Consider the following 23,626-nt stretch of genomic DNA (forward strand, 5'->3'; position numbering starts at 1 on the left):
AAAGAGAGGTGTAAAAAGGCAGTGAAAGCCCAGACAGCAGCTGAAATCTCTCATAAGTTATTCAGCAACCCTCTGTCCTTAATTTAGGGCAGAGGTTTTCTGAATAACTACATTTCAAGATAAGACATTTCAGCTGCTGTCTGGGCTTTCACTTCGTTTTTTACACCTCCCTTTCTTGATGTGCTCAATACTTTTTTCCTGTGTCATTTGCTTTTATTACACATAACTTAATTCATGAACTAGATTTGTTTGTTTTTCTTATATAGATTTCTTTTGTTGTTATCAACATCTGGTAAATATTTCAAGTCAACAGCACCTTTAGAAATATATTTTCTGAGAAAAACGGTAACATGTTGAATACTTATTTCCCCCACTGTATATCTGTATAGCTGTTTCTTTGTTAGTTTTTTAATACTAGTAATACTAGTTTTGTGTACCTGTGGCTTTACTTTATATATTTTATCAACTCATAATTGCTACTCTGTTGCAATGAAACTGCAGTAGTGGTCAAAGGTGATGCCTGAATGAATGCTTCATACAATATTTGCTTTTATTGACCCTATAAGTCAACAAAAGCTCTCAAATAATGTGTATAAACACAAATTTTTATTTTGTATGTTATTCTTACTTGTATTAGAGTAGCAGTCACTCTTCAACCCATTTCTCTATCAAATTAAATACATGCAAGTGTTGTACACTCTCCAAGCACATACATCCTACATCAATATGTTTCAATAAAGGGCAAATTATAATTTTAATTACCTTAGGCCACTACTGTATGTTTTACAACACATCTAACATCCATGATATATATATATATCAGTCCTGTATCAGTGATGAACATATATATATATATATGTATATATATAAAATTTTCATTTTCTACCTCAAAATTAGAAACAGGCTTCCATTACATAATAGATTCTGTATTGGAAACAGTTAGACATGCTTTCGTTACAAAACTGAACCACTTACATTGAGAGGTTTAAATCAATCCCTATCCATAATGTGTAGGGTTTAATCAATACAGTGCTGCATTGCAACCACTGTAATTATAGCATTCGTGTAACTGATTGATTTAACACACGATCTTTATTTGTGTTTTAACCGCGATGCAGGTGGTCACAGGTGGAGAGCATCTTAATCTGATATCCTCGTTTGAAGGAAGCGCCAAGTTAGTGAAGGATTGAGTGTGTTTGGAAGGACAGGGAGATCGGCTCTCAGGTGTATGTGAGGAACGCAGTGGGAGATTTGTGGTTGTGCAAGGGCTGGGAGATGTGACTGGGACACTGCAGTGGTGTTGTGTTGTGAAGTGTGCTGTGCCGTGAATGATACTGATCAGCCAGCAGGACGAACACTCACGTCTTGGGGTGGAATGGCAAACTGTCCTGGAATAGCAAATGCCTGTGGAACAGATAAAGTGTTTAGGTTAGTTCAAATAACATCCGTCTATTTGCTGCTCAGTCATTAGTCAGGCTCAGACGACATGCTATGCCCATAAACCACCCACAGTCTATTTGATATACACTTCATAAAAAACCTAGAAATCTTTCATGAAAATCAAAAGCTCAGATGAGATCACTTAAAGAACTGGATAAAAATGTAACTATTGTTTAAAAGGTACCAGACTGATGCAATGAGCTTTTATAAGGAAGAACTAGAATTGCCAGGTCAATCATTTTGTAGGTTGACATCTACAAGGAAACAATTGTTTTGCCATTTTAAATAATCAGTCCTTTTTGAAATAAGTTAAGTTTGCTTACTGAGTTTCTGTAGCAGCAGTTTAGGAAGACAGCAGCACTGTATATCCAAATCATTTGTTATTTTAGATTCACAAAAATCCGACAAATATTCTAATGTCAGCGCAACACCCACCTTTTTTTAAATGTAAACCATTTTTCATTGGATAGTTGTGTTCACGATGTGTTAAGTTTATTGGAGCAATGTATATAAATGCAGAATTATTCTAGAATTCAAAGAGATTTAATCAAAATGTAAATCACCGTGCTCTACCACAAGTTTGGTGATGTGACCAAATGTTGCCACTGGCTTGCTTGGTTTGGATCTTGTGGAGCTTCGTATCGATGGATTTGCTCTTCAGTGTTTGGACTCTCAGCAGTGAAAATTAAACCACACCGAACTGAACTAAACTGAACTTCAACTCTGAAAACTGGACTGACACTGTTTCAAGTTACGAGAACTTCTATGTTAAACTGCTTTGACACAATCTACATTGTAAAAGTGCTATACAAATAAACATTGAATAGAACTGAATATCTATCAGCGGATAACCACTGATAACGGCCATTCAATCGAGTGATAACATTTGATTTGGCTGCAATAATTTAATAATTAAATCACAGGAGAAAAGATAAAACTTCATCAGTATCAGCACATAGCCGAAACATTTGTTTTTTCTTTTCACCTCTTATTTATTTAATTAATAATTGCAGCCTGTCCTTCTTTGGTACTTGTCATTTGAAGAATTCAAAAAGACAAAATAGTTACTATTACAGGGGTACCCTTAAAATTATATTAATACCTTAAGCTACCATTAGATGCATTACGTTACTGCTATGAATATACACATATATTCTTTTAATTCTTTAAATATACTCTTTTATTTGACCTATAAACATACTTCATTAATTAATTCATTCATTCATTCATTTTCCTTCGGCTTAGTCCTGTTATCCATCAGGGGTCGCCAAAGCGGAATGAACCGCCAACTTATCCAGCATATGTTTTGTATAGCGGATGCTCTTCCAGCTGGAACCCAGTACTGGGAAACATCCATACACACTCATTCACACACATACACTACGACCAATTTAGTTTTTTATTCAATTCACCTGTACCGCATGTCTTTGGATTGTGGGGGGAACCGGAGCACCCGGAGGAAACCCACGTAAACCTGAGGAGAACATGCAAACTTCACACAGAAATGCCAACTGATCCAGCCGGGACTCAAACCAAGGACCTTCTTGCTGTGAGGCGACATTTGTAACCACTGCGCCACCGTGTCGCCATAATGTACTTTTTTTGTATATTTCTAAGAGTGTAAAGTGCAGTAATTGTTTGTTTACAATCATAAAAACATATTAAGCAAAAAGGTATGATCAAAAATAAAACCTGGGTACAAATAAAATAGAAATAACACTTGACCAGTGAAACAGTCTGTCTGAGGTTATGTGATGATGATTGGTCAGAATAAATGTCAAAGCGGACCAGACTTTATGCCACAACTCAATTCTGTCCGTTTGAGACTATTTATTCTGAACATACTTAAATATGTCAGGTGCAATTATGATTAAGTTCATCTTAATGTAACCACAAGGGGGCATCACATGAACACCCCATGTTGCCACCAGTCACAGCTAAAACATAAACACAGAAGTACATTTTTAATCTTGCAAGTCAAATGAAGCTTGAAGCTGACATGATTTTTCATTATACAGACATCTAGCCTTTGCAGTCCTCACCTCAGTCAAACTAAATGTCATGACCACTCAAATGAATGGCAGGAGCCCTTTGGACAACATACCAAGAGGAGTTGTCAAAAATAAAGGGTCAGAGTTTAGTTTGTATTTTTATGGCAAACTGTTTTAATATTTAATATATAAAACATTCTGACTGGAATATTATATTCTAGCTTTAGGTACTAGTGCTTATTTTTTAGATAACAATACTTATTGCATATTTATTAGACACAGGTACTTATTGATTAGCTACTAATACTTATTAAACAGGTACTAGTACACATTTTTTGGATGATAACACTTTTTTATTAATTTTTATTTTTTTTTTTATTGATCTAAGTGCTGCCAGGTTTTACAATGGTTTAAGTCTTACTTAACTGACCGTTACGAGTTTGTAAACATAAATGGACAGCTTTCACAAGTCAGGTCAGTAAAGTATTCCCCTTGTGCCTCAAGGATCAGTTTTAGGCCCTTTGTTGTTTACAATATACATGCTACCCCTGGGAGACATTATTAGAACACACTATGCAGATTATACTCAATTATATATTTCAACAAAACCTGATGGCACAACCAAAAGGCACATACATAAAAAACACGTGTCTGAATTAGTAATAAAATTAAGTTAAAAACTTATCTTGTCTATTATTTGGGGTGACACGGTGGCTCAGTGGTTAGCACTGTCACCTCACATTTAGAAGGTCACTGGTTCGAGTCCCGGCTGGGCCAATTGACATTTCTGTGTGGAGTTTGCATGTTCTCTGCGCATTCACATGGCTTTCCTCCGGGTGCTTCAGTTTCCCCCACAGTCCAAAGACTTGTGCTATAGGTGAATTGAATATACTAAACTGGCTGTAGTGGATAAGCTGGCGGTTCATTCCACTGTGACAACCCTTGATGGATAAAGGGACTAAGCTGTAGGAAAATTAATGAAAGAGTCTATTATTTGAATATTTCAGCATGATATACCATAACCAAAATTACAAATTAGAAATTACAAAATGTCACATGAGCTGTGGATATGGTTAGTGGAACAAAATAATTGGAGTGAGCAATCCAAATCTTTATTGCGGAAATGTTTCTAATCATTATTAGCAAGTGACTTCTGATCATAAATTATTAATTAGCTCTTTTAAACTGAAAAGAGGAGTCGATTCCCTTATGGAATCAGTTCTGAACTTTAAAATTAGTTCTCAAAGCCTCAAAGGAGGATTTTTAGTTTTTTGGAATCAACTCCCAGGCCTATAAATAAGTTCTAGTATCTCATAAATAAGTAGGAGTATCTTTTAAGTAGGTTTCCACTTCTCCTAGTTCTTTGACGTTAACTTGATGTATTTCGAGCTTAATAAAAATTGGTATCTTTTTTAAAAAAAGTTCTAGAATTAGCACTAATACTGTTGCTGATGATTAAGAAGACCTTTATAGACATTTTTCTTCGTTGTTGCATGGAAGGTGCCATAGTGACCAGCGCCTTCCGGTAGGGTGCTTAGAACTTTTGTTAAGAATTGTCATTAGCCAGAGCAGAGTTTCTCAACTGGGTGTCGATTCTGTTTTCAGTGGCTTACAGAGTGTTTTGAGATGCAAAACTTACATTTTGAAAGAAAGACATGGTTTAAAGACATTATACTTCTGTCAGATGTGATTCAAGTGCTAGAGAAATACATTCTCCTAATTTAGTGTCTGCCGTCAGATCAGATGCTGAAAAATACCTTGCAGCAGTTGTTTTCTATCCCATTAGATCGCATTTTTTTAAATAATAAGTCCAGGAGGTGGTGCTGATCAAAAGCAGTATTAGTTCAAAGATGTTAAAAGCAAGTAAAATAGATTAAAACTATAGTTTTAAAGCTGTCCGAATGTGACACTTTATACGCATCAGCTGCCAATCAGAAGTTTGAAGCATCCTCCTTGTGCATATATGCAAAGCATAATGGTAGGGCAGGCCAATTAATCGAAAAGTAATCGAAATCGAGATTCAGAACCTATAATCGACCTATTTTTTCCAGGTCAATTTTTTACTTTTCATACTTTTCCCTACTTCCCCTGTAGAGTCATGTGACCCTGCTCTGTTGAGGCCGATTTATACTTCTGAGTCGAATGCTCAAGTATGGTCTGGTGCAGCCTTCTTTAAAATGAACTTACACATCGCACTTTTGCACTACATTGACGATGATTTAAAGCTGTGCCACAGATGCCTTGAAACGGCATATTTTCCATTACAATAAAATTTTTATTTACTTTAACATATTAAAATACTGCTTATTTTCTACTTTTAATATGAGAAACATAGAAAATAATTTATTTTGTTTCCAAAAGTGCAAGTTTTTTATTTCCACTTTTTTATAAGAATAAAAGTGACTGTTGGTTTTAGGCAAAGTGTATTTTAATTTTAATTGTTCAACGTTGATGTTCAATAAATAATCATTGATAGTAGATAGTGTATGTTTCCATCAATCATTTTAAAATCAATAATGCACCCTTCATTCAAACATCTCACAGCATATTTACTGTATAAAACTTGTTAGTGAACTATCTGGCCCAAAAAAATACAATAAATAAATAAAATAATAGTTCATTAATCGTAATCGAGTTGGAATGTTCAATTAATCGAGATTTTAATTTTAGGTCAAATCGTCCAGCCCTACATAATGGGTAATTTTACATTCTAAGAAAAAGGTCTATAGAAAGGATACTTTTACCAATGTACAAGTAGCATAAGAGTAGATATTAGTACATGAAATGATAAAATGGCTTGCCATATAATTCACAAAGTATGAATATTAAAATAGAATGGAATACTGATGAATGAATTGTTTACTCCAGCTATATACAGCTGTGTTTACAACAATTAGTTAGAAGCGATCCAATTCAAACACCTACAGATCTGAATTAGTAATTCAAAGCGAGGCTGATCTGCATGTTTAAGAGCACTTGGCATGGTCCAACGGCCCCATTGGTGACTGAATTACTGATTGCGTCTAGGGGTTAGATTTATTTCGCCAGCTGATCTTGGTATAATCATTAGCGTAAACATCCACACTAACAGCACCCCACTGGGACTGCAGGGAGCTATGGAATCATTAATGCTCGTGAAGGACTGTTTCGATCGTACGGCTTTTGCATTAAGAGATGGATGGAGAACGTACCGTCGCAGCATGCGGTTGCGTCAACACTGTGTGGCCACCACCCGCAGAGGGTTTGGGTCGGTAAGGAATGGTGGCTCCTTTAGGTGGTGACTAAATAAGGAAGACAGGACAAACAAAGCAGAGGCACTAGTCAGTATGTGTCCAGAGCTCTGTTAAGCCTCACTGGATTTTAATATTCAAAACCCAAAGTTAATGTGAGCAAGGGAAAAATCCTGAAAAACAAAGGCATCCAAGGTTGGATGCTGGGAACTAATGAAGCAAGTAGGAACATTTAACATGTAGTGCATGCACTGAAAGTGAATGCAAATGAAGCGTGAAGGTGAGAAAGAGCTGAAAAATATTCCCCACCTGAAATACCATTTAAGCACGAGGGAAATCATCCATAGTTGCTCTGATTTTCAATTAAAAAAGTGCATGGTGACAAACCTCCAGCATGACGGTGCAGATGTGTTTCACGCATTGGGTGATGGCGTGTGGGGTGCCAGAGATGGTCACAGCTCTCTCAGTCGAGTCTGGCAGTAGGTCTCCTGCGACCTGGACCTGGGCACCTGTGCTCTGACACATAACAACGCTCTTAGTCAACACATGCTGGACGGGATGATTAGAAAAGCCACAAGTAACAGCATTCGTACTTCTTTTAATATTGACTGTTACAAGAAGTAGGTTATGCTTCACATTTGCAGACCTGTTTGGCCTGTCTGAGTGAGTATATTTAATGATAATGAGCAATTAAATAAACTCACAAACATTGAACATTTATCTGAGTTATAATTACTTTGTAAACTTACCTGATTGCTATATCAAAGCCAAGATTTACAACGATCTGGGTGCTACATTTGAATATGAACTTATTTCACAAGCATTAAAAAGGTATGCTTTAAATAGTATGATTATAGATAGTATACATTGTGAAAATATGGTGGAGCAGTGTTATTATGTACTGTTGGTCAGACTTTTGACTTGATTCCAAAGCAATTTTGCACAAATTGAGAGTTACTATGTACTGTTGGTCAGACTTTTGATTGGATTCCAAAGCAATTTTGCACAAATTGAGAGTTATTATGCTCATTTAGTAATGTCTTTTTCATTAGATTTATTAGATTTTAAATTTAATACTGTGTCTAATCAGATAGGTGATCACATGCTGCAAGCATTGACAAAGGAAACATATGACGTTTTGTTCAATTGTTGAGTGTCTTTGTAAGGCATAAGGACGTGTGCTGCTACACTGTGTTGTAACTAATTTGTTGTTCATAAGATTTTTAAATATCACAAAAAGGGAAGATGGATAGGCACAAGAAGAATTTACCTTTCGCCTAGACCTGACCCTCTAAGTATGAAAGAAATTTGGACATGCTGCATCTGACCTGTCGCTTCACATTCAGTCATAAATCATTTACCATGGCCTAATGTGAACAGTGGTTTTTCAATCCTGGTCCTGGGGACCCACTGCTCTGCACATTTTTCATTTCTTATTTGTCTAACACAGTGGTTCCAAAAGTGAGGACAATCAGGAGGAGTTGCTTGGTGATTTCCAAAAATCAAACATATATTAAACTATTAGAATTACTATATTTTAACTATAACCTGGTCGTCATGGTGGCGCAGTGGGTAGCACGATCGCCTCACTGCAAGAGGGTTACTGGTTCGAGCCCCGGTTGGGTCAGTTGCAATTTCTGTGTGGAGTCTGCATGTTCTCCCCATGTTCGCGTGAGTTTCCTCCGGGTGCTCCCACAGTCTAAAGACATGCGCTATAGGTAAATTAAGCTAAATTGGCTGTAGTGTATGAGTGTGTGTGTGAAAGACTGTTTTGGGTGTTTCCCAGTGTTGGGTAACATATAATATATCGGACTGCTAAATGACATTCTGAAGTCCTTTAATGAATACATATTTTGTTTTGAAATGTCTTTATAAATAATTTTTATTATAATTTACAGTTGTGAATTAAAAAATGTAGGTTATATGGATATTCCTGAAGAACTTTTTGATCTAAATAACATCTAGCATTCACACAATTCTAACATATTTGCATATTTACAACAGGAAAAGCAATAGCAATCACACCTTTTCTAATCTTAGCACTGAGGAAGTGAAGTGTACAAATTTAGACTTATTTTCAAAGAAAATGGCAAAAAAAGTGTGCCATACAGTCCCTTTTGGGATTACAGCTATTCTCATGTCTAGAACTGACATTGTTATCGTCTGGCCAGTTATTTAGGTCACGCTATTTGGATACTGTATATAAATGTGAGTCTATTTAGGCCTTTGGTGGGCCGTCCTGTCCTAGACATTCATAGCAACTGGGAATAAAAGCAGCCAGTTCACCCCTCACAGCCCTCAGCAGTGAGGACAGCTATATTTATTCAATGTGATCCACCAGCCGAATAAAAAAAACAAAGCCTTCAAGCTAAAGCCAGTGTCCTCCTCACATCAATTTCAGCAGCTAAATGACAACAAATTGTTCTGCTTGCGAGGTGGATCGCTTTGTTTTTCCATCAGCGCAAACAGTGAATAGATAACTTGGAGGAAAAGTGAGCGGGTTCAAGAGTTTAGCAAATTACAGCTCAGGGGTGCTGCGTCTCATAACGTGCGGATTTAGCGGAAGTGTGAGGCGAGCGGCCCCCTGTGCTCAGGAATAAAAAGTTCTGTCTTGATGAGGACAATCAATCATGCTGATGTTAAGTGTTTCTGCCTGCCGCTGAGACAACGGAAACTAATTGTTTAACGGATCATTCGGTGCATCATCTGGGAGCCGCTGTGACCTGCATCACAAACCCTGTGCATTTGCTGACAATTAAACCTCCACCTAGAATATCTACCTCTCTGATCTCTTTGATCTTCGAGCCTCCTTTGCCAATGAGCGAACCGCACTGACTGGCAGGGAAGACGAGGCGCAGTGTCACAGGAGGCCTGCTTGTCACCGTGCTGTTTATCATGGATGCCAAGATATCCTAAAAGAGATGCATATACAAATCAAAAAGCAGCTCAATTCAATTGTGTCTTTTTAAATAAAAGTCAAGTGTACACCGGGGAAGGGACTGTTGCAAGATGTTGATGCCTTTTTTAAATGAAACCTCAACACTTTAAGATGTTGACAGGATGTACAAGGTTTAAATCATTTCTTACAGTTCAATGCTGCGTTTTAATGTTCACTGTGAGATGCAGACTAGTTCACTTGCTGTAGCATTGTTAAAAATAGCCATATCAAGCTGCATTGTGGGATAAAAGTGTAAATAGTTGTAACTCATCATTATGGTAATCAGTGTTCGCCCTGGCTGGGACTTAATTTGCTTTCTATTCATTTCATTAAAAGCCAGAGTAATAGTGTTACAGAATACACTCGTGCAGCTCAAAAATAATACAACTTATAATATAACTGGCTCATAATATAAAAACTGTGCTCAAGCTATAGATCTAATACCATTTTCTTAACATTTAAGGCAGGGTTGTCACTTATAATTAATGAAACATATGAATGTTTCACTAAAACAAAAATGTTCTAAAATAATCTAAACAAAAATGTTTTATTTTGTGCACAAAGCAGACTAGATCAGCTAACATTTCATATTTAGAAATATAGTAATCACATAACTAAATTGATCAGCATCTCTCACTATGACTGAAAAGGTCCCTTTGACCTTCATCTGGACAACCTCGCTGCAAAGCCATATTGATCTTTTAAGAATAAATTACTATGTAAAATCAGATTGTATGAGCTTATTTACAGTAGGTATTAAAACTGTTTGCATGTTTTCCCTGTGTTCGTGTGGTTTTCCTCCAAGTGCTCTGGTTTCCCCCACAGTGGAAAAACATGGGCTATAGGTGAATTGGTTAACCTAAATTGTCCGTAGTGTATGTGTGTGACTGCGAGTGCAAGGGTGTTTCCCAGTGATGGGTTGCAGCTGGAAGGTTCAATAAACGAATTAGTTGGCATCTAGATGCAATGTAACTCAAATTCAACAAAATGCATTAAAGGGACCATCAAAATAAAGTGATACAAAATCATTCATTTATTGTTCATATTTAGATGAGTGAAAATTGGAAAGTTAAGTATGTGTAACACTATGTTGAATTTACCATAACTACAAGATTACAGCTTATAAAAAGTCTGCATGACTTTGTAGAACTCATCATTATAACTTGCAAACTGGGAGGTTTAGATTTAGATTCTAGACTTGTTGTACTGTACCACAATAACCACACACAGAACCAGGGAAAAGTTGTGACACTTCCAGTCGCTCCATACTCGAATGGCTGTTTTTTTTAGTATTTGGAATGCACCTTGGAACTTTGTACTAAGGAATTGCACTTTCTTGCACTTTGCAATTTTTGTGGCCTCTGATGTTGCAGAATAAACAAACATCTGTATTAATCTTTGATTGACACACTGGACCAACTGTTTGTAGACATCTGGTGCAGTGCCTTCTTTTTACTCGGCACTTTACATTGAAAAAAATAGTGTTATTGACTTGACAATGTGGATGTCTTCATACTAAAGTGATAAAAACATAACTGAATGTCATGAAGCTTGCATTTAACACAGGTCTATTATGCCGAACATTACTTTAAAAATGAATAATCTCCAGTCCAAGGATCCAATTCAAAATGATAAGAACACAACATTAAACTGCCAGTTAAAAAAGGGCTTGTAATTAGAGAAATTACCACTACGTGCCAATTTAACACCAATAACGCAGAGGAATTTGAACTACTTAGTTTTTTTACTGTACTTTACAATAAAGGCTTATTTAAAGTTGAAAAATAACAGTTTTATTAAGACTAAGCAGTGACCTCTAAACTTAGGACACCTTAGGTTGTTCTGTAATATATTCCGAAATATATATATTTGATTGATTTTCCAGCTTTCACTGACTTTGCAAGATGGTGAGCCATTCTAAAGTGAACGAAACCCTCTGACAGCAGGACAGGATGATGTGGAGAATCTCAATGGGCAATTTATTCAACACTGCAGCTGAATTTGCTCACCAGTTCAGCTTTGAGAAGCATTAGGATATGTCTCATGATACAATGTCTTCAGATATATAAATATACGTTTGTGTGTGCTCATAACAAGGAGTGCAGTTTTGTACCATTCCCATGCATCTTCATTTAAATTTAAAAAATAATTTCATTTATTTTTTTATCTAAAATGACTGAACGATACCAATTCACAAGTATATTTCTAAAAATGAACATAAGAAAAAGGAATAAATCACAATAAAACAAGCAGCAACAGGATAATAAACCAACAAATTGTGGTAATAAAAATCCACAGTAACTGTAATAAATTAAATCAAACAACTATGTTACACAATTGGTTTAAATATATGTCATGAATATACTGCAAATCCACATAAACATTTGAACAGTGCACTACAATCTAAATGAATCAAATCACCCATAACTTTAACCACTCATTACTAGAAAAATTCCACCCACCTCCTCAAACTTCTCTGCAATCATGGCGAAGGCTTTGAAAATGACCTCAGATGCCCCAGTGATGGTGACAATGCGCTCTGGACTGGAACCGTCAGATATATTAATTCGGGCTCCACTCTGAATCCACAGAGAAAAGCAGAGGTTTTTGCGTCGCATCGCATTTAATTGATCAATCTCGCCTGTGAGCTGACATTTGCACCCTCTCCCAGTTAAATACCATGTAACTGATCATTCAAATAATATAATTTGAATAAGATGAGGTTGCTCAAACTGAAAATTATCCCAGTTTTTGCTGTCTAAAACATGTGGTTTCCCAAATGAGCTCATTTGAATCTTTACACTGCTAGTCAGCATTGATGCATTACGTTTCATATTAAAGCAACAGTCAATGGTTAATGGGAAATGTTGTTCATTATGTGTTCAATATGTGACATCTTAAATTAGGTTTTGATATTCATAAATGAAAAGTGATTAGTCTTGCTTGACTGTGTATAGATCAGTGTGGCACTTACCTCCTCTCTCATTTTTTTGACAGTCTCTCCTTTCTGAAAAGCCAAACAAGAGGAAATAATTTAAAAGAATATCTAAACTAAAACAAATGAATTATATTACATGTGTACATTGCTTTTTATGCTTAATTCAGCAATATAATTATTACTCAGAATATTACTGAAATGCTTACCTTCCCAATGATACTTCCAACCTCCTAGAAACACACAGACGCACAAAATAAATAAACAAAACATATATAACATATTAATGTAGTGAATTATAGTGTGTCCCTAATGGATTTTAATATTATGTACTGTATTGAAATATCTCTAACTATCTATGCTGTTTATCTGTTTTTAATCTGTTTTTATTTTCTTATACTTGTTTCTTTTATTCTTGTTTCTGTAAAGCACTTGAAATTACCATTGCGTATGAAATGTGCTATATAAATAAATTTGCTTATCAAAGGTTTGGAATAATTAAAATACAGTAAAAAATACAGTAAAAATTGTAATAAGCTAAGTATTGTGAAAATTTAATATACTGACATTTAATTGTTTTGAATGACTAAAACGTTCTTCTGAATTTTTTATTAATCTACAAAATATTACACAGCAATATCATAAGAACTTATAAATAGTTCCTTAGTATAGTTATAATAAAAAAGAATATATATATATATACACACACACACACACACAGACACACACACACACACACACACACACACACACACACACAAAAGACACATTCAATTGATCAAAAGTAAGAGAAAAGATCTGTTTAAATAAAATGTCATTTTCTATTAATAAAAAATGTCCACAAAAAATATCAGACAGCAATATAACAAGAAATTATAAGTAATTCCTTATTATAATTATAACAACAATCATATAATAAAATATTTATAATTATATAAAAGGCACGTTCAACTGATCAAAAGGGAGAGAAAATATTTAATGCTACAAAAGATTTCTGTTTAAATAAAATGTTTTATTCCATTAATCAAAAACAAATTTTAAATATGTCCACAAATGATTCCTTATTATGATTAGAAATAAAAAAAACATATTAAATATAATTGTACACTGTCAAACCCAATAAGTTAAGGTAAATCAAACCGTTTGAGGAAACCAGTTGCAATAAACCATTTAAGTTAAAAAATAATCCTAATGAGTACTCTGAACTTAATTCAGGTAAATTAATTAATTGAGCAAAGTAAAATCCAACAAATACTCCATTTAAGTTAAAGGAATGAGGTACACTGTAAAAAAATGATTAGTTACGTAAAGTGAGTAAACCAATTGCCTTAAAATCAACAAGTTGACTTAGAAAAATAATGTAAGTAAACCCATTGTAACTTGGAACTATTAAGTTGACTTATGCAAATTGTACTCACTTTTTTAAAGTCAACTAATCCCTCTTTACAGTGTCAGACTATTTTAGCACGCCTGTTTTCAAATAATTACTGTAATAATCATAATATTACATATTTGGTGCTTCATTAAGTCTATAAAATTTACAATTATAGCCTGTATTGAATTTAGAAGACACACTAGACTCTGGAAGAGCAGATTTATTTTACTGTATGTCATTTTGCTAGATACAGAAAAGATGAGAAAAAACAAATATAATAAAGGTGTATCGGAAAAAAGTGATTAGTTTACTTTTATTTTTAAAAAGTGAGTATAATTTGCATAATTATACAAATTAAGTCAACTTAACAGTTCCAAGTTACAATGGGTTTACTTACATTATTTTTGTAAAGTCAACTTGTTGCTCTTAAGGCAATTGGTTTACTCGCTTTAATCACTTTTTACAGTGTATTTATTTAACTCATTAAGAGTTAAGAGTTCAAAACTCTTTTCAAAGTTCAAAATTTCAGTAAATTTTGAGTTAACTACACTCATTTCATTTGATAAAGTTAACTGTTGGGTTTTACAGTATAATTACTAACAAAAGGTACATTAAAATTGATCAAACGTGACAGTAAATACATTTGTAATCTTACAAAAGATTTCTGTTGTAAATAAAATGTTCTTTCTATGAATCATACACTGTAACAGCCAAAAAGTTAAGGTAACTCAAACGTTTGAGGAAACCAATTACAACAAACCATTTAAGTTCAAAAACTAATCCTAATGAGTACTGTGAACTTAATAAATTTGAGTAAACGAAGCATTTTGAGCACAGTAAAACCCGCTGAATAAAGAACTCAAACAAGCTGAGTACTGTAAAACACAATGCATTAGGGCAACTCAAACCGTTTAAGGAAACAAACTATTGGACTTAAAAAACTAATCTACAGTATATGAGTACTATGAGCCTACTCCATATAAGTTGAAGTAATGAGGTATTTAATTAACTCATTGCCTTCAACACTGAGTTCAAAACTCTTTTCAAATGGGTAGAATTAACTTTCAGAAAATTTGGAGTGAACTACACTCAATTCATTAAAGCTGACTGTTGGGTTCTACAGTGTATAATTACTAACAAAAGATACAATAAAATTTATCAAACTTGACAGTAAACACAATTGTAATCTTACAAATGATTTATGTTCTAAATAAAATGTTCTTTCTATGAATTATAACATCATGAAATAAATGGATTCCTTTATTATCATGTGGCAATAATCAGCTTTTAAAAACATGAATAAATAACAGTTTTAAAATGTACTTAATTGTATAACAGTTATACTTAAAAGGTAATAATATTTCTGAAATGATTCTGAATAATAGGGCAGCTAAATAAAGATGCCCAGGAAAATTGTGGGTTCATTGTAAGAAATAATAATGCTGCAAAAGCCACTTCATGCTGTCAATACTACCGTAGGTCATCAAAAAGAAAACATTTCATAATCAATTATATCGACAACTCGTAAACTAAAGGAATGGCTTATACAATCAGAAATCTTTCTCTTGTTCTGGTCTTACTGCTTGACTAGGTATGCCTGCAAAACACAAGGCTGAAAACAAATGAAACTCAGCTTGGCTAGGATCCGACATATGTCTTACCTTGCCATGCATTAGTAGGCGAATGGTGAGGGTGACATTTAGCCCCCCCTCGGATACTCCTCCCTCCCTCTCATTCATATTCATTCTTCTCTTGGGTCTCAATGCTTCAAACAGACTGTCTCTGCGCACACAAACAGACAAATTTACCAGTTCGCTCAGAGCAGATATGAGATGAATTTCATTGAGCAAACATTTCAGCCCTGACAATAATTCCTGCTCTCAGCTGTAAATGTCTATTCACTGGTGCGTTCATTTTGTTTAGCTGTAGGTACCTGTTGTTTCACTGTGACATTAAGTCAGCGTGTTATTTCCCTGGAGGCGGGCGAGCCGGTCTTGCCTTTAAGTTCCCTTATTTTGCTATTTAAAAGGATCTTTGTTTTGTCTTGAATGTCTATAATAATAGGTTGCAAGCATCCAAGGTCAAAAAACACTTTTATTTTCTTATAATATTGTTTGAAAACCAGCTCATCAATTTTGAGTTTCCATCACCCAGTGGTCATGCACATTTTGAAGTATCGCATTAGAAACCTTGAATTTTGAATTAAAATGCCTTAGTTTACAAAAAAAAGGTTGGTTCTGGACTTCAATCATTAAAACCGAAGGTCTCAAACTCAATTCCTGGAGGGCCACAGCTCTACACGGTTTTGCTTCAACCCTATCAAACACAGCTGATCTAAATAATTGAGGTGTTCAAAAGAGTCAGCTGTCAGCTGTGTTTGATCAGGGTTGGAGCAAACTCTGCAGAGCTACGACCCTCCAGGAGACCTATTATTTAAACCATTTGAGTTTCCTTGACTGTGTTTTGTATCATTGTCTTGTCTTATCAACATCATCCTGGTAATATAGATGTTGGACTGAATATTAATTTACACTGACGAAGGTCAGAGGGTTGCTGAATAACTTCTAAGAGATTTCAGCTGCTGTCTGGGCTTTCACTGCCTTTTTACACCTCCCTTTCTTCATGTGTTTAATACTTTTTTCCTGTGTCATTTCATTTTATTACACATAACTTAAATTGTTAACTAATTACATTTGTTTTCTTTTCATATATGTATTTTTTTTTTTGATTGCTATCAATATCTGGTGAAAATTTAAAGTCAACAAAACCTTTACAAATATGTTTTCTGAGAAAAATGGTGATGTTTTGAATAATTATTTCCCCCACCGTATATATACATATATATGAATTTTAAAACCAGCCAAACAAGTTTTACAATTCATATGGTTCCGGTGATAATTAGTTTTTTTTAACACCAACACAGTCTGCTTTGCTCTGATTGGTCAGATGGCACAGTCTGTATAATTTGTTTAATTGGTCTAATGTCCAATGATGAAACTTTAAAATAACTATTTGATCAACCCACATTCATCACAAACAAAACATAAGTAGTTTACTGATACATTTTTAATAAGTTTGTGGCTCATTATGAGATATTACGTCTGTAGCTTTTCATTTCAATTATGTAGGTTAGAGTTTGTATGCATTAATGAGTGTTTCAATGATACAGTATGTGTAAGTGAAGAGTTTGTACAGTATGCAAGATCATTTAATTTGATCCAAAGGTTTGTATGTACAAGGGATTGTGAGTTTTTCACAGATGTACGTGATCATTTTATACATGCTAGAGTTTGTTTGTACACAGGATTTTTGCATAGACACAAGTTTGTATTTATGCACAATCTTAATTATTTCATAGATTCAGGAGTTTGTATGTATGCATGACTGTGATTAGTTCATAGACGTACGAGTACATATGTACACTTATATGACTTATATACAGTGCTTAGCATAATTGAGTACACCCCATTTAGAAAATGAATATTTTTATCCACTTCTCAGTAAATATAGGCAATGTATTTTGGTGCATTTAAACAAACAGATTTATTTTTTTATTATATTTTAGTCACCAAACTTATTCAGAAATTGTAAAAAAAAATAAAAATACAATTAAATTTAAGCAAAAAATGTATCTAAAATGTAAAAATTTTTGCTTCTCTTGATTTTTCCTCATTTTAAATTTGTATTCAATATTTTTTATAACATAAATTTGGGTGTACTAGCTTTTGCACTGTTATCAGAAGTTATTTTGTTAGATAAGTTCCAAATTTGGCTTCAGTACTGACTAATCTAACGTATATGCACAAATAAAATATTGTATAGCTTCCTATTAAAAATATGAATTTAAAAGATAGATTTTAGAGGGGTGTACTCATTTATGCTGAACACTGTATATGTGTGTTATCATAATTGTTTAATAGATGCAAAAGTTTGTATAAACAGTATGGTTCCATAGATGTAAGCAAAGAATGTATGTACAGTTGCAGGCAATATTAGTAGCCCTGCTGTGAAATTGTTGTTCTTTTCAGACATTTCCCAAGTTGTGTTTATTAGGGAGAAGATATTGTCAAACATATTATTTTTAATAAATAATTTAAAATAAATAATTCCTTTTGTCTTCGCCATTATGATAATACATGATAATGTACGGTTTATTTTTCAGCTTACTAGTATTCAGCTTAAAGTTCAATTTAAAGACTCAACTAGGTTAATTAGGTTAACTGGGCAAGTTAGGTTAATTAGGTAAGTTATTGGGGCGGCATTGTGGCTCGGTGGTTAGCACTGTCGCCTCACAGCAAGAAGGTCACTGGTTCGATTCCCGGCTGGGTCAGTTGGCATTTCTGTGTGGAGTTGGCATGTTCTCCCCGTGTTCGTGTGGGTTTCCTCCACATGCTCCAATTTCCCTCACAGTCCAAAGACATGCGGTATAGGTGGATTGAATAAACTAAACAGTGTGTGTGAATGTAAGAGTGTATGAATGTTTCCCAGTACTGGGTTGCAGCTGGGCATCCGCTGTGTAAAACATATGCTGGCGGTTCAATCCGCTGTGGCAAACCCTGATGAATAAAGAGACTAAGCCAAAAGAAAATTAATGAATGAAGGTACGTTTTGGACAACAGCTCTGTAGTCAATAAAAAACTAATCTTAAGAACACTAATAATGTTAAAAAATGATTTTGAAAATATCTAACAACAAAATAGTGAGGTTTTTTTTCAGGCAAACTATATAAATAAGATTTTCTCCAGTAGAAAAAAATTAAACACAAAATACTGTGAAAATATCCTTGCAGCTGTTGGGAAATATTACTTATAATATTACATTACTTGGGAAATATTTGAAAAAGAGCCAAAATGTCACAGGAGGGCAAATAATTTTCCTTCAACTCTATGTGGGATAAACATTACACATATCTTCATATTTCTTTTTTGCAAACTTTGAAAAGATTCACTTCCAAACCCAAGTTTTCTGTGTGTGAATTTTGATTAAAGCTCTACATGGCACCTCATACTTGCAAATTCTTTCATCATAAACAAGAAAGTGCAGATATGCTGAAGTAGTACCTTATTAAGACCAATTTATACTTCTGTTTTGAGTCCATGCAGTAGGTCCGGCATAGCCTTTGCACAGTCAATATCCTTTCACCAAACCCTGACACGGACCTCTCAAAAAAATTTAACTTCATGTTGGTTGGCTTGGTAGCATTGACAAGCGTGGGCGACCCTGAGAGTCATGGAAGGTGGTGGTGTGAGTGTTTAACAAGTGTTGATTACTGTGAAAAGATACGGATGGATACTTTTGTTTTGTTTACTTTTGATTAAAGTTGTTGGTTGGTTCACGCCTTTTTACTTGAATGAGTGTAAGTTTGACCTTCTTCTACAGTAGCATCACACAGATTTCCAAACACCAGCAAAGAAACTCATCACTGTTAGAAATCTTAGTGTTTTAGGATTTAAAACATAAAAATCAATTTTCACAATGGCATTAGGCAGCATGGTGGCTCAGTGGTTAGCACTGTTGCCTCACAGCAAGAAGAACGCTGGTTCGAGTTCCGGCTGGGTCAGTCAGCATTTCTGTGTAAATTCCTCAGGGTGCAGTTTCCCCCACAGTTCAAAAACATGCGGTGTAGGTGAATTCAATTAACTAAATTGGCTGTAGTGTATGTGTGTGAATGTGAGAGCCTGAGGGTATTTTTCCAGTACTGGGTTGCAGCTGGAAGGACATCCGCAGTGTAAAACATATGCTAGATAAGTTTTACAATACATTCCGCTTTAGCAACCCTTGATATACAAAGTGACTAAGTCGAAAGGTAAATGAATGACAATGGCATTGGCAACATGCAAGCTATGCGCCGATCATTCGATGCAGAAGTATAAATCAGGATTTAGCTGAAGCTATTTAACAGCTTCAGTGATTATTGTGGTGACATTTATAGGTCAAGAATTGAAAGTTGACTTAACAGTTAATGCTCCTTCTAGATTTTATGTTGACAAAAAAACTGTTTACAGACATTGTTCATAGGCAGCCAGTGATGAGGATAGATTGGCATTAAGCAAATGTGTTACAGATCTACATAAATCACTTCATGTAAATTAAACTGGAATTTTCTTATTTTAAAAGACTCTATATTTATCATGCACTTTAATTTTTAAATCTTTGCAGACCTTATACATTCACGAAAAGCTAAATTGCATATGCATAAAAGGTAATATACAAAAAAAGAATAATAGGGTCTCTTTAATGGTTTTGGTTTAATAGAAGTGGCGTGACCAAGTTTAATAAGACCCATAAGGAGCCAGCTTTGTATTTCTAGGCCTGTGGATCAAGTGATGTTTGTGTGACCATGTCTAAAAGGCCTATTAAATTATCAGGGAGTGAACACAATGTTGTCTGTTCACACATTCCACGCATTTATCACCATCTACATCCGAGATCACAGAACACATTCATGGGTGAAAACTTAAAAAAAAAAAATGAGTCAGCGTTACATCAGAGGAAGTATTAGTAGGTTGTCTGAAATTTCTCTTTAATAATGTCTCATGCATTCCTCATATTCTTCTAATGAGACCCTGCAGCTACGAGCAATAAGTGAATGCATTTCCTTTAAGTGAGATCCATTACAATTGAGTCCCGATGCCTTCATTTGTTAGAAAAATACTGCTTTTGAAACATTCTCAGACTTACATAAGCTGTTAGATGAAATGTGGTCCCTTTTTCCATGACACTCCAGCAGAAGAGAAGCTTGTTTAAGAGTGCCGAGCTGTAAAAATAGCTAAAAAAGAAACAAAAGTTATATGTATATATATATATATATATATATATATATATATATATATATATATATATATATATATATATATATATATATATATAATTAGTTTTTTGCTCATGTTCGATATCTAAGTCAATAAAAGGCTCATTTGTTGAATTACAGTTATGTAAGTAGTCTCAAAGACAGACAATTCAATTTGAGAACAAGAGTGCTCATGTGGACGTTACGAAATGAGTTATAGATTCAGCATTCTTAATATGAATCGCAATGGCTGAATTTAATAACAAGTGGTGTAAAAAGCTTTTTCCTTTGTGCGGCTGTTAGTTTGTGCTGTTTCATCAGGTAAATGCATCAAAGGCACTGCCACCATCCTGTCTAATCCTATAGGCCGGGATTTGTTTGGCTAATGCTAAAACCCATTTGACCTATTTCTATCTTTGCAAAGCTTGTCAACAGGCATCTGAAAACATTCTGCCTTCATATACCATTGCGCTAATAAGTCTGAACACTGATATCGCACATTCTGTTGTTCACATGTCAGATGTGTTTATGAAGCAGGAATTAAAATAATATATGCAGCTGGCACTGAAATGATGTACAAAGCAAACCATGGGTCAGATTAGTGTTCAGAAATGATCAGTCAGCTTTAAATCCGTAATCTAAGTGGTCAAGCCTATTGTTACTGTTTGTGAACAGACTTTTATGTTACTTTGGACAATTTAGTGGAATCAACAATCAACAAAAATATTCATTGTATTCATTTAAATATGTTGGTAACTTCAAACTTAGAACAATGTTTTTAAAAAATTCTACGAATTATATCTGTTGTACTATATTACAATACATTACATTATTTATTCATTAATTTTCCTTAGGTTTGTCTCTCATTTATCAGGGGTCGCCACAGCGGAATGAAACGCCAACCATTCTGACATGTTTCATGCAGCGGGTGTCATTCCAGCTGCAACCCAGTACTGGGAATTATATTATATTATATTATATTATATTATATTATATTATATTATATTATATTATATTATATTATATTATATTATATTATATATTGCAAAATGTTGTGTTTACCTACAGTCACATTCACTTTATATCATTTGGCTAATGCTTTGATCTAAAATGACTTGCAAACTTAACCATGACAAGTAATCAAAGCAACAAGAAAATGACATGTAACTAAGGGCAGGTTCTGGTGTGGGGTGTGTACTACCACTATAAAAGAGATTGCACATGATTGAATGATGGACAAATTTATCAGTATGATGAACCACAATAATCATCCAGTTTTTTAATACAGTTCAAGCGTGTGCAAGCTCCTTTAGTGTAAGATTAATTCAACCCCGGTGTTACAGAGAAAGATACAGGAAATCATTTTTACCTACAGTGATCAGATTGTATAACCAAAATCATACTAGATGAATTACGCTTAATTGTAATAGTTATTAGATATGGACAAGTGTTTACTCATTGTTTGAAACTAAGGTGTGCAGTATGAATGTAATTTTATTATTATTTTTTTACATATGTAACTTATTTGATCTATTTTTAGTATGGAGAGCTCTTCTGTGACACATGAACAGTTGTATACAATTCTCAGCATAAATAAAAACAACCCTCACAAATCTATCTTTTAAAGGAAGCTATACAATATTATATTGTGCATATACATTAGATTAGTCAGTACTGAAGCCAAATCTGGAGCTTATCTAACAAAATAAGTTACAATAAAGGACCAAAAGCTAGTACACCCAAATGTATATGTTATAGAAAAATATTAAATACAAATTTAATAAAGAGGAAAGATCAAGAGAAGCAAAAAAAGTGAAAAATTTAGTTGAAATTTTGTAGGTTGTAAACTTTTTTGCAACATCTTACTTGAATTTAATTGTATTATCTTTCAATTTCTAAATATGTTTTGGTGACTAAAATATTATTATAATAAATATATCTGTTTAATAAATCTAATTTGTTTAAATGCACCAAAATACATTGCCTATATTCACTAAGACATGGATAAAAACAATAAAAATTATATATATATATATATATATATATATATATATATATATATATATATATATATATATATATATATATATATATATATATATATATATATATATATATATATATATATATTCATTATAGTCACACATCATATTAAGATAAGATAAGACAAGACAAGACAAGACAAGACAAGATAAGATAAGATAAGATAAGATAAGATAAGATAAGATAAGATAAGATAAGATAAGATAAGATAAGATAAGATAAGACAAGAGCACTGTTGATGTGCCAGAAAAGCATTAATACGCCTATTTGCTCTTGTCCTTCGGAAGTCTCTGTGCGTGACGAGCAGCTTTGGATCGAACTTAACAAACTGACCTGAGAAGTGATAGAGGTTGAGTTAGAGCAGAGATGCCAGTTACTTTCTTCACCGAGTCTTCTTTCCCTTGTCAATCCAGGATGAGTTAACGTTTGCGGCTCCAGAGTGTGTATGATTTCCTGAGTGCGGAGTTGCCCTCTTTTGTTGTCAGTTGTATTCAGAGAATGGACAGATGGCCTTGTGCCCGTACCTCTGGTCGACTGAGGCTAGCTTTACTGTTTTTTTCCACCCTCTGGCTTAGCCTCTGATAAGCCTTTAGACCAAGCTACATGAGTCTCTGCCAGTTCTTAATACTCACGTAATTGATGCAACAACTCCTTCATCCTGGGATGGTTCCTGTAGCATTCGGGAATCCCAAGAAGAATAGAAGGCAACAGGTTTTGCCATACTATCATCTGGCTGCAATACAATAAATATTGACAAAAAAAGTAAGACCAGAGATTTTTAATAGCATGGCTCAATTACAAACACATTTTCCATTTTGGCAGGGAAGATCTGGTTTGGATGTGCATATGCATAATGACATTTTAAAGGACACAAAAAAGGAAGA

General features: G+C 34.3%; 1 protein-coding gene across 2 annotated transcripts in view; it reads right to left on the minus strand.

Annotated features, from left to right (window-relative positions):
• zgc:110045 (uncharacterized protein LOC664755 homolog) overlaps positions 1-23,462 on the minus strand; it is a 42,292-nt gene extending 18,830 nt beyond the window's left edge. For both annotated transcript variants that reach the window (XM_056471502.1, XM_056471503.1), the window contains exons 1-10: positions 23,076-23,462; positions 20,591-20,678; positions 15,571-15,691; positions 12,744-12,767; positions 12,574-12,606; positions 12,062-12,178; positions 9,442-9,573; positions 7,049-7,177; positions 6,623-6,712; positions 1,363-1,404 (exon numbers count right to left, since the gene is read on the minus strand). In XM_056471502.1, the coding sequence (XP_056327477.1) occupies positions 1,363-1,404; positions 6,623-6,712; positions 7,049-7,177; positions 9,442-9,573; positions 12,062-12,178; positions 12,574-12,606; positions 12,744-12,767; positions 15,571-15,654 (651 nt within the window). In that variant the 5' untranslated portion in view covers positions 15,655-15,691; positions 20,591-20,678; positions 23,076-23,462. The remainder of the gene's footprint in view (positions 1-1,362; positions 1,405-6,622; positions 6,713-7,048; positions 7,178-9,441; positions 9,574-12,061; positions 12,179-12,573; positions 12,607-12,743; positions 12,768-15,570; positions 15,692-20,590; positions 20,679-23,075) is intronic.
• Positions 23,463-23,626: the final 164 nt, after the last annotated feature.

The sequence above is a fragment of the Danio aesculapii genome, chromosome 13, assembly GCF_903798145.1.
Source record: "Danio aesculapii chromosome 13, fDanAes4.1, whole genome shotgun sequence".
Classification (NCBI taxonomy): Eukaryota; Metazoa; Chordata; class Actinopteri; order Cypriniformes; family Danionidae; genus Danio; species Danio aesculapii.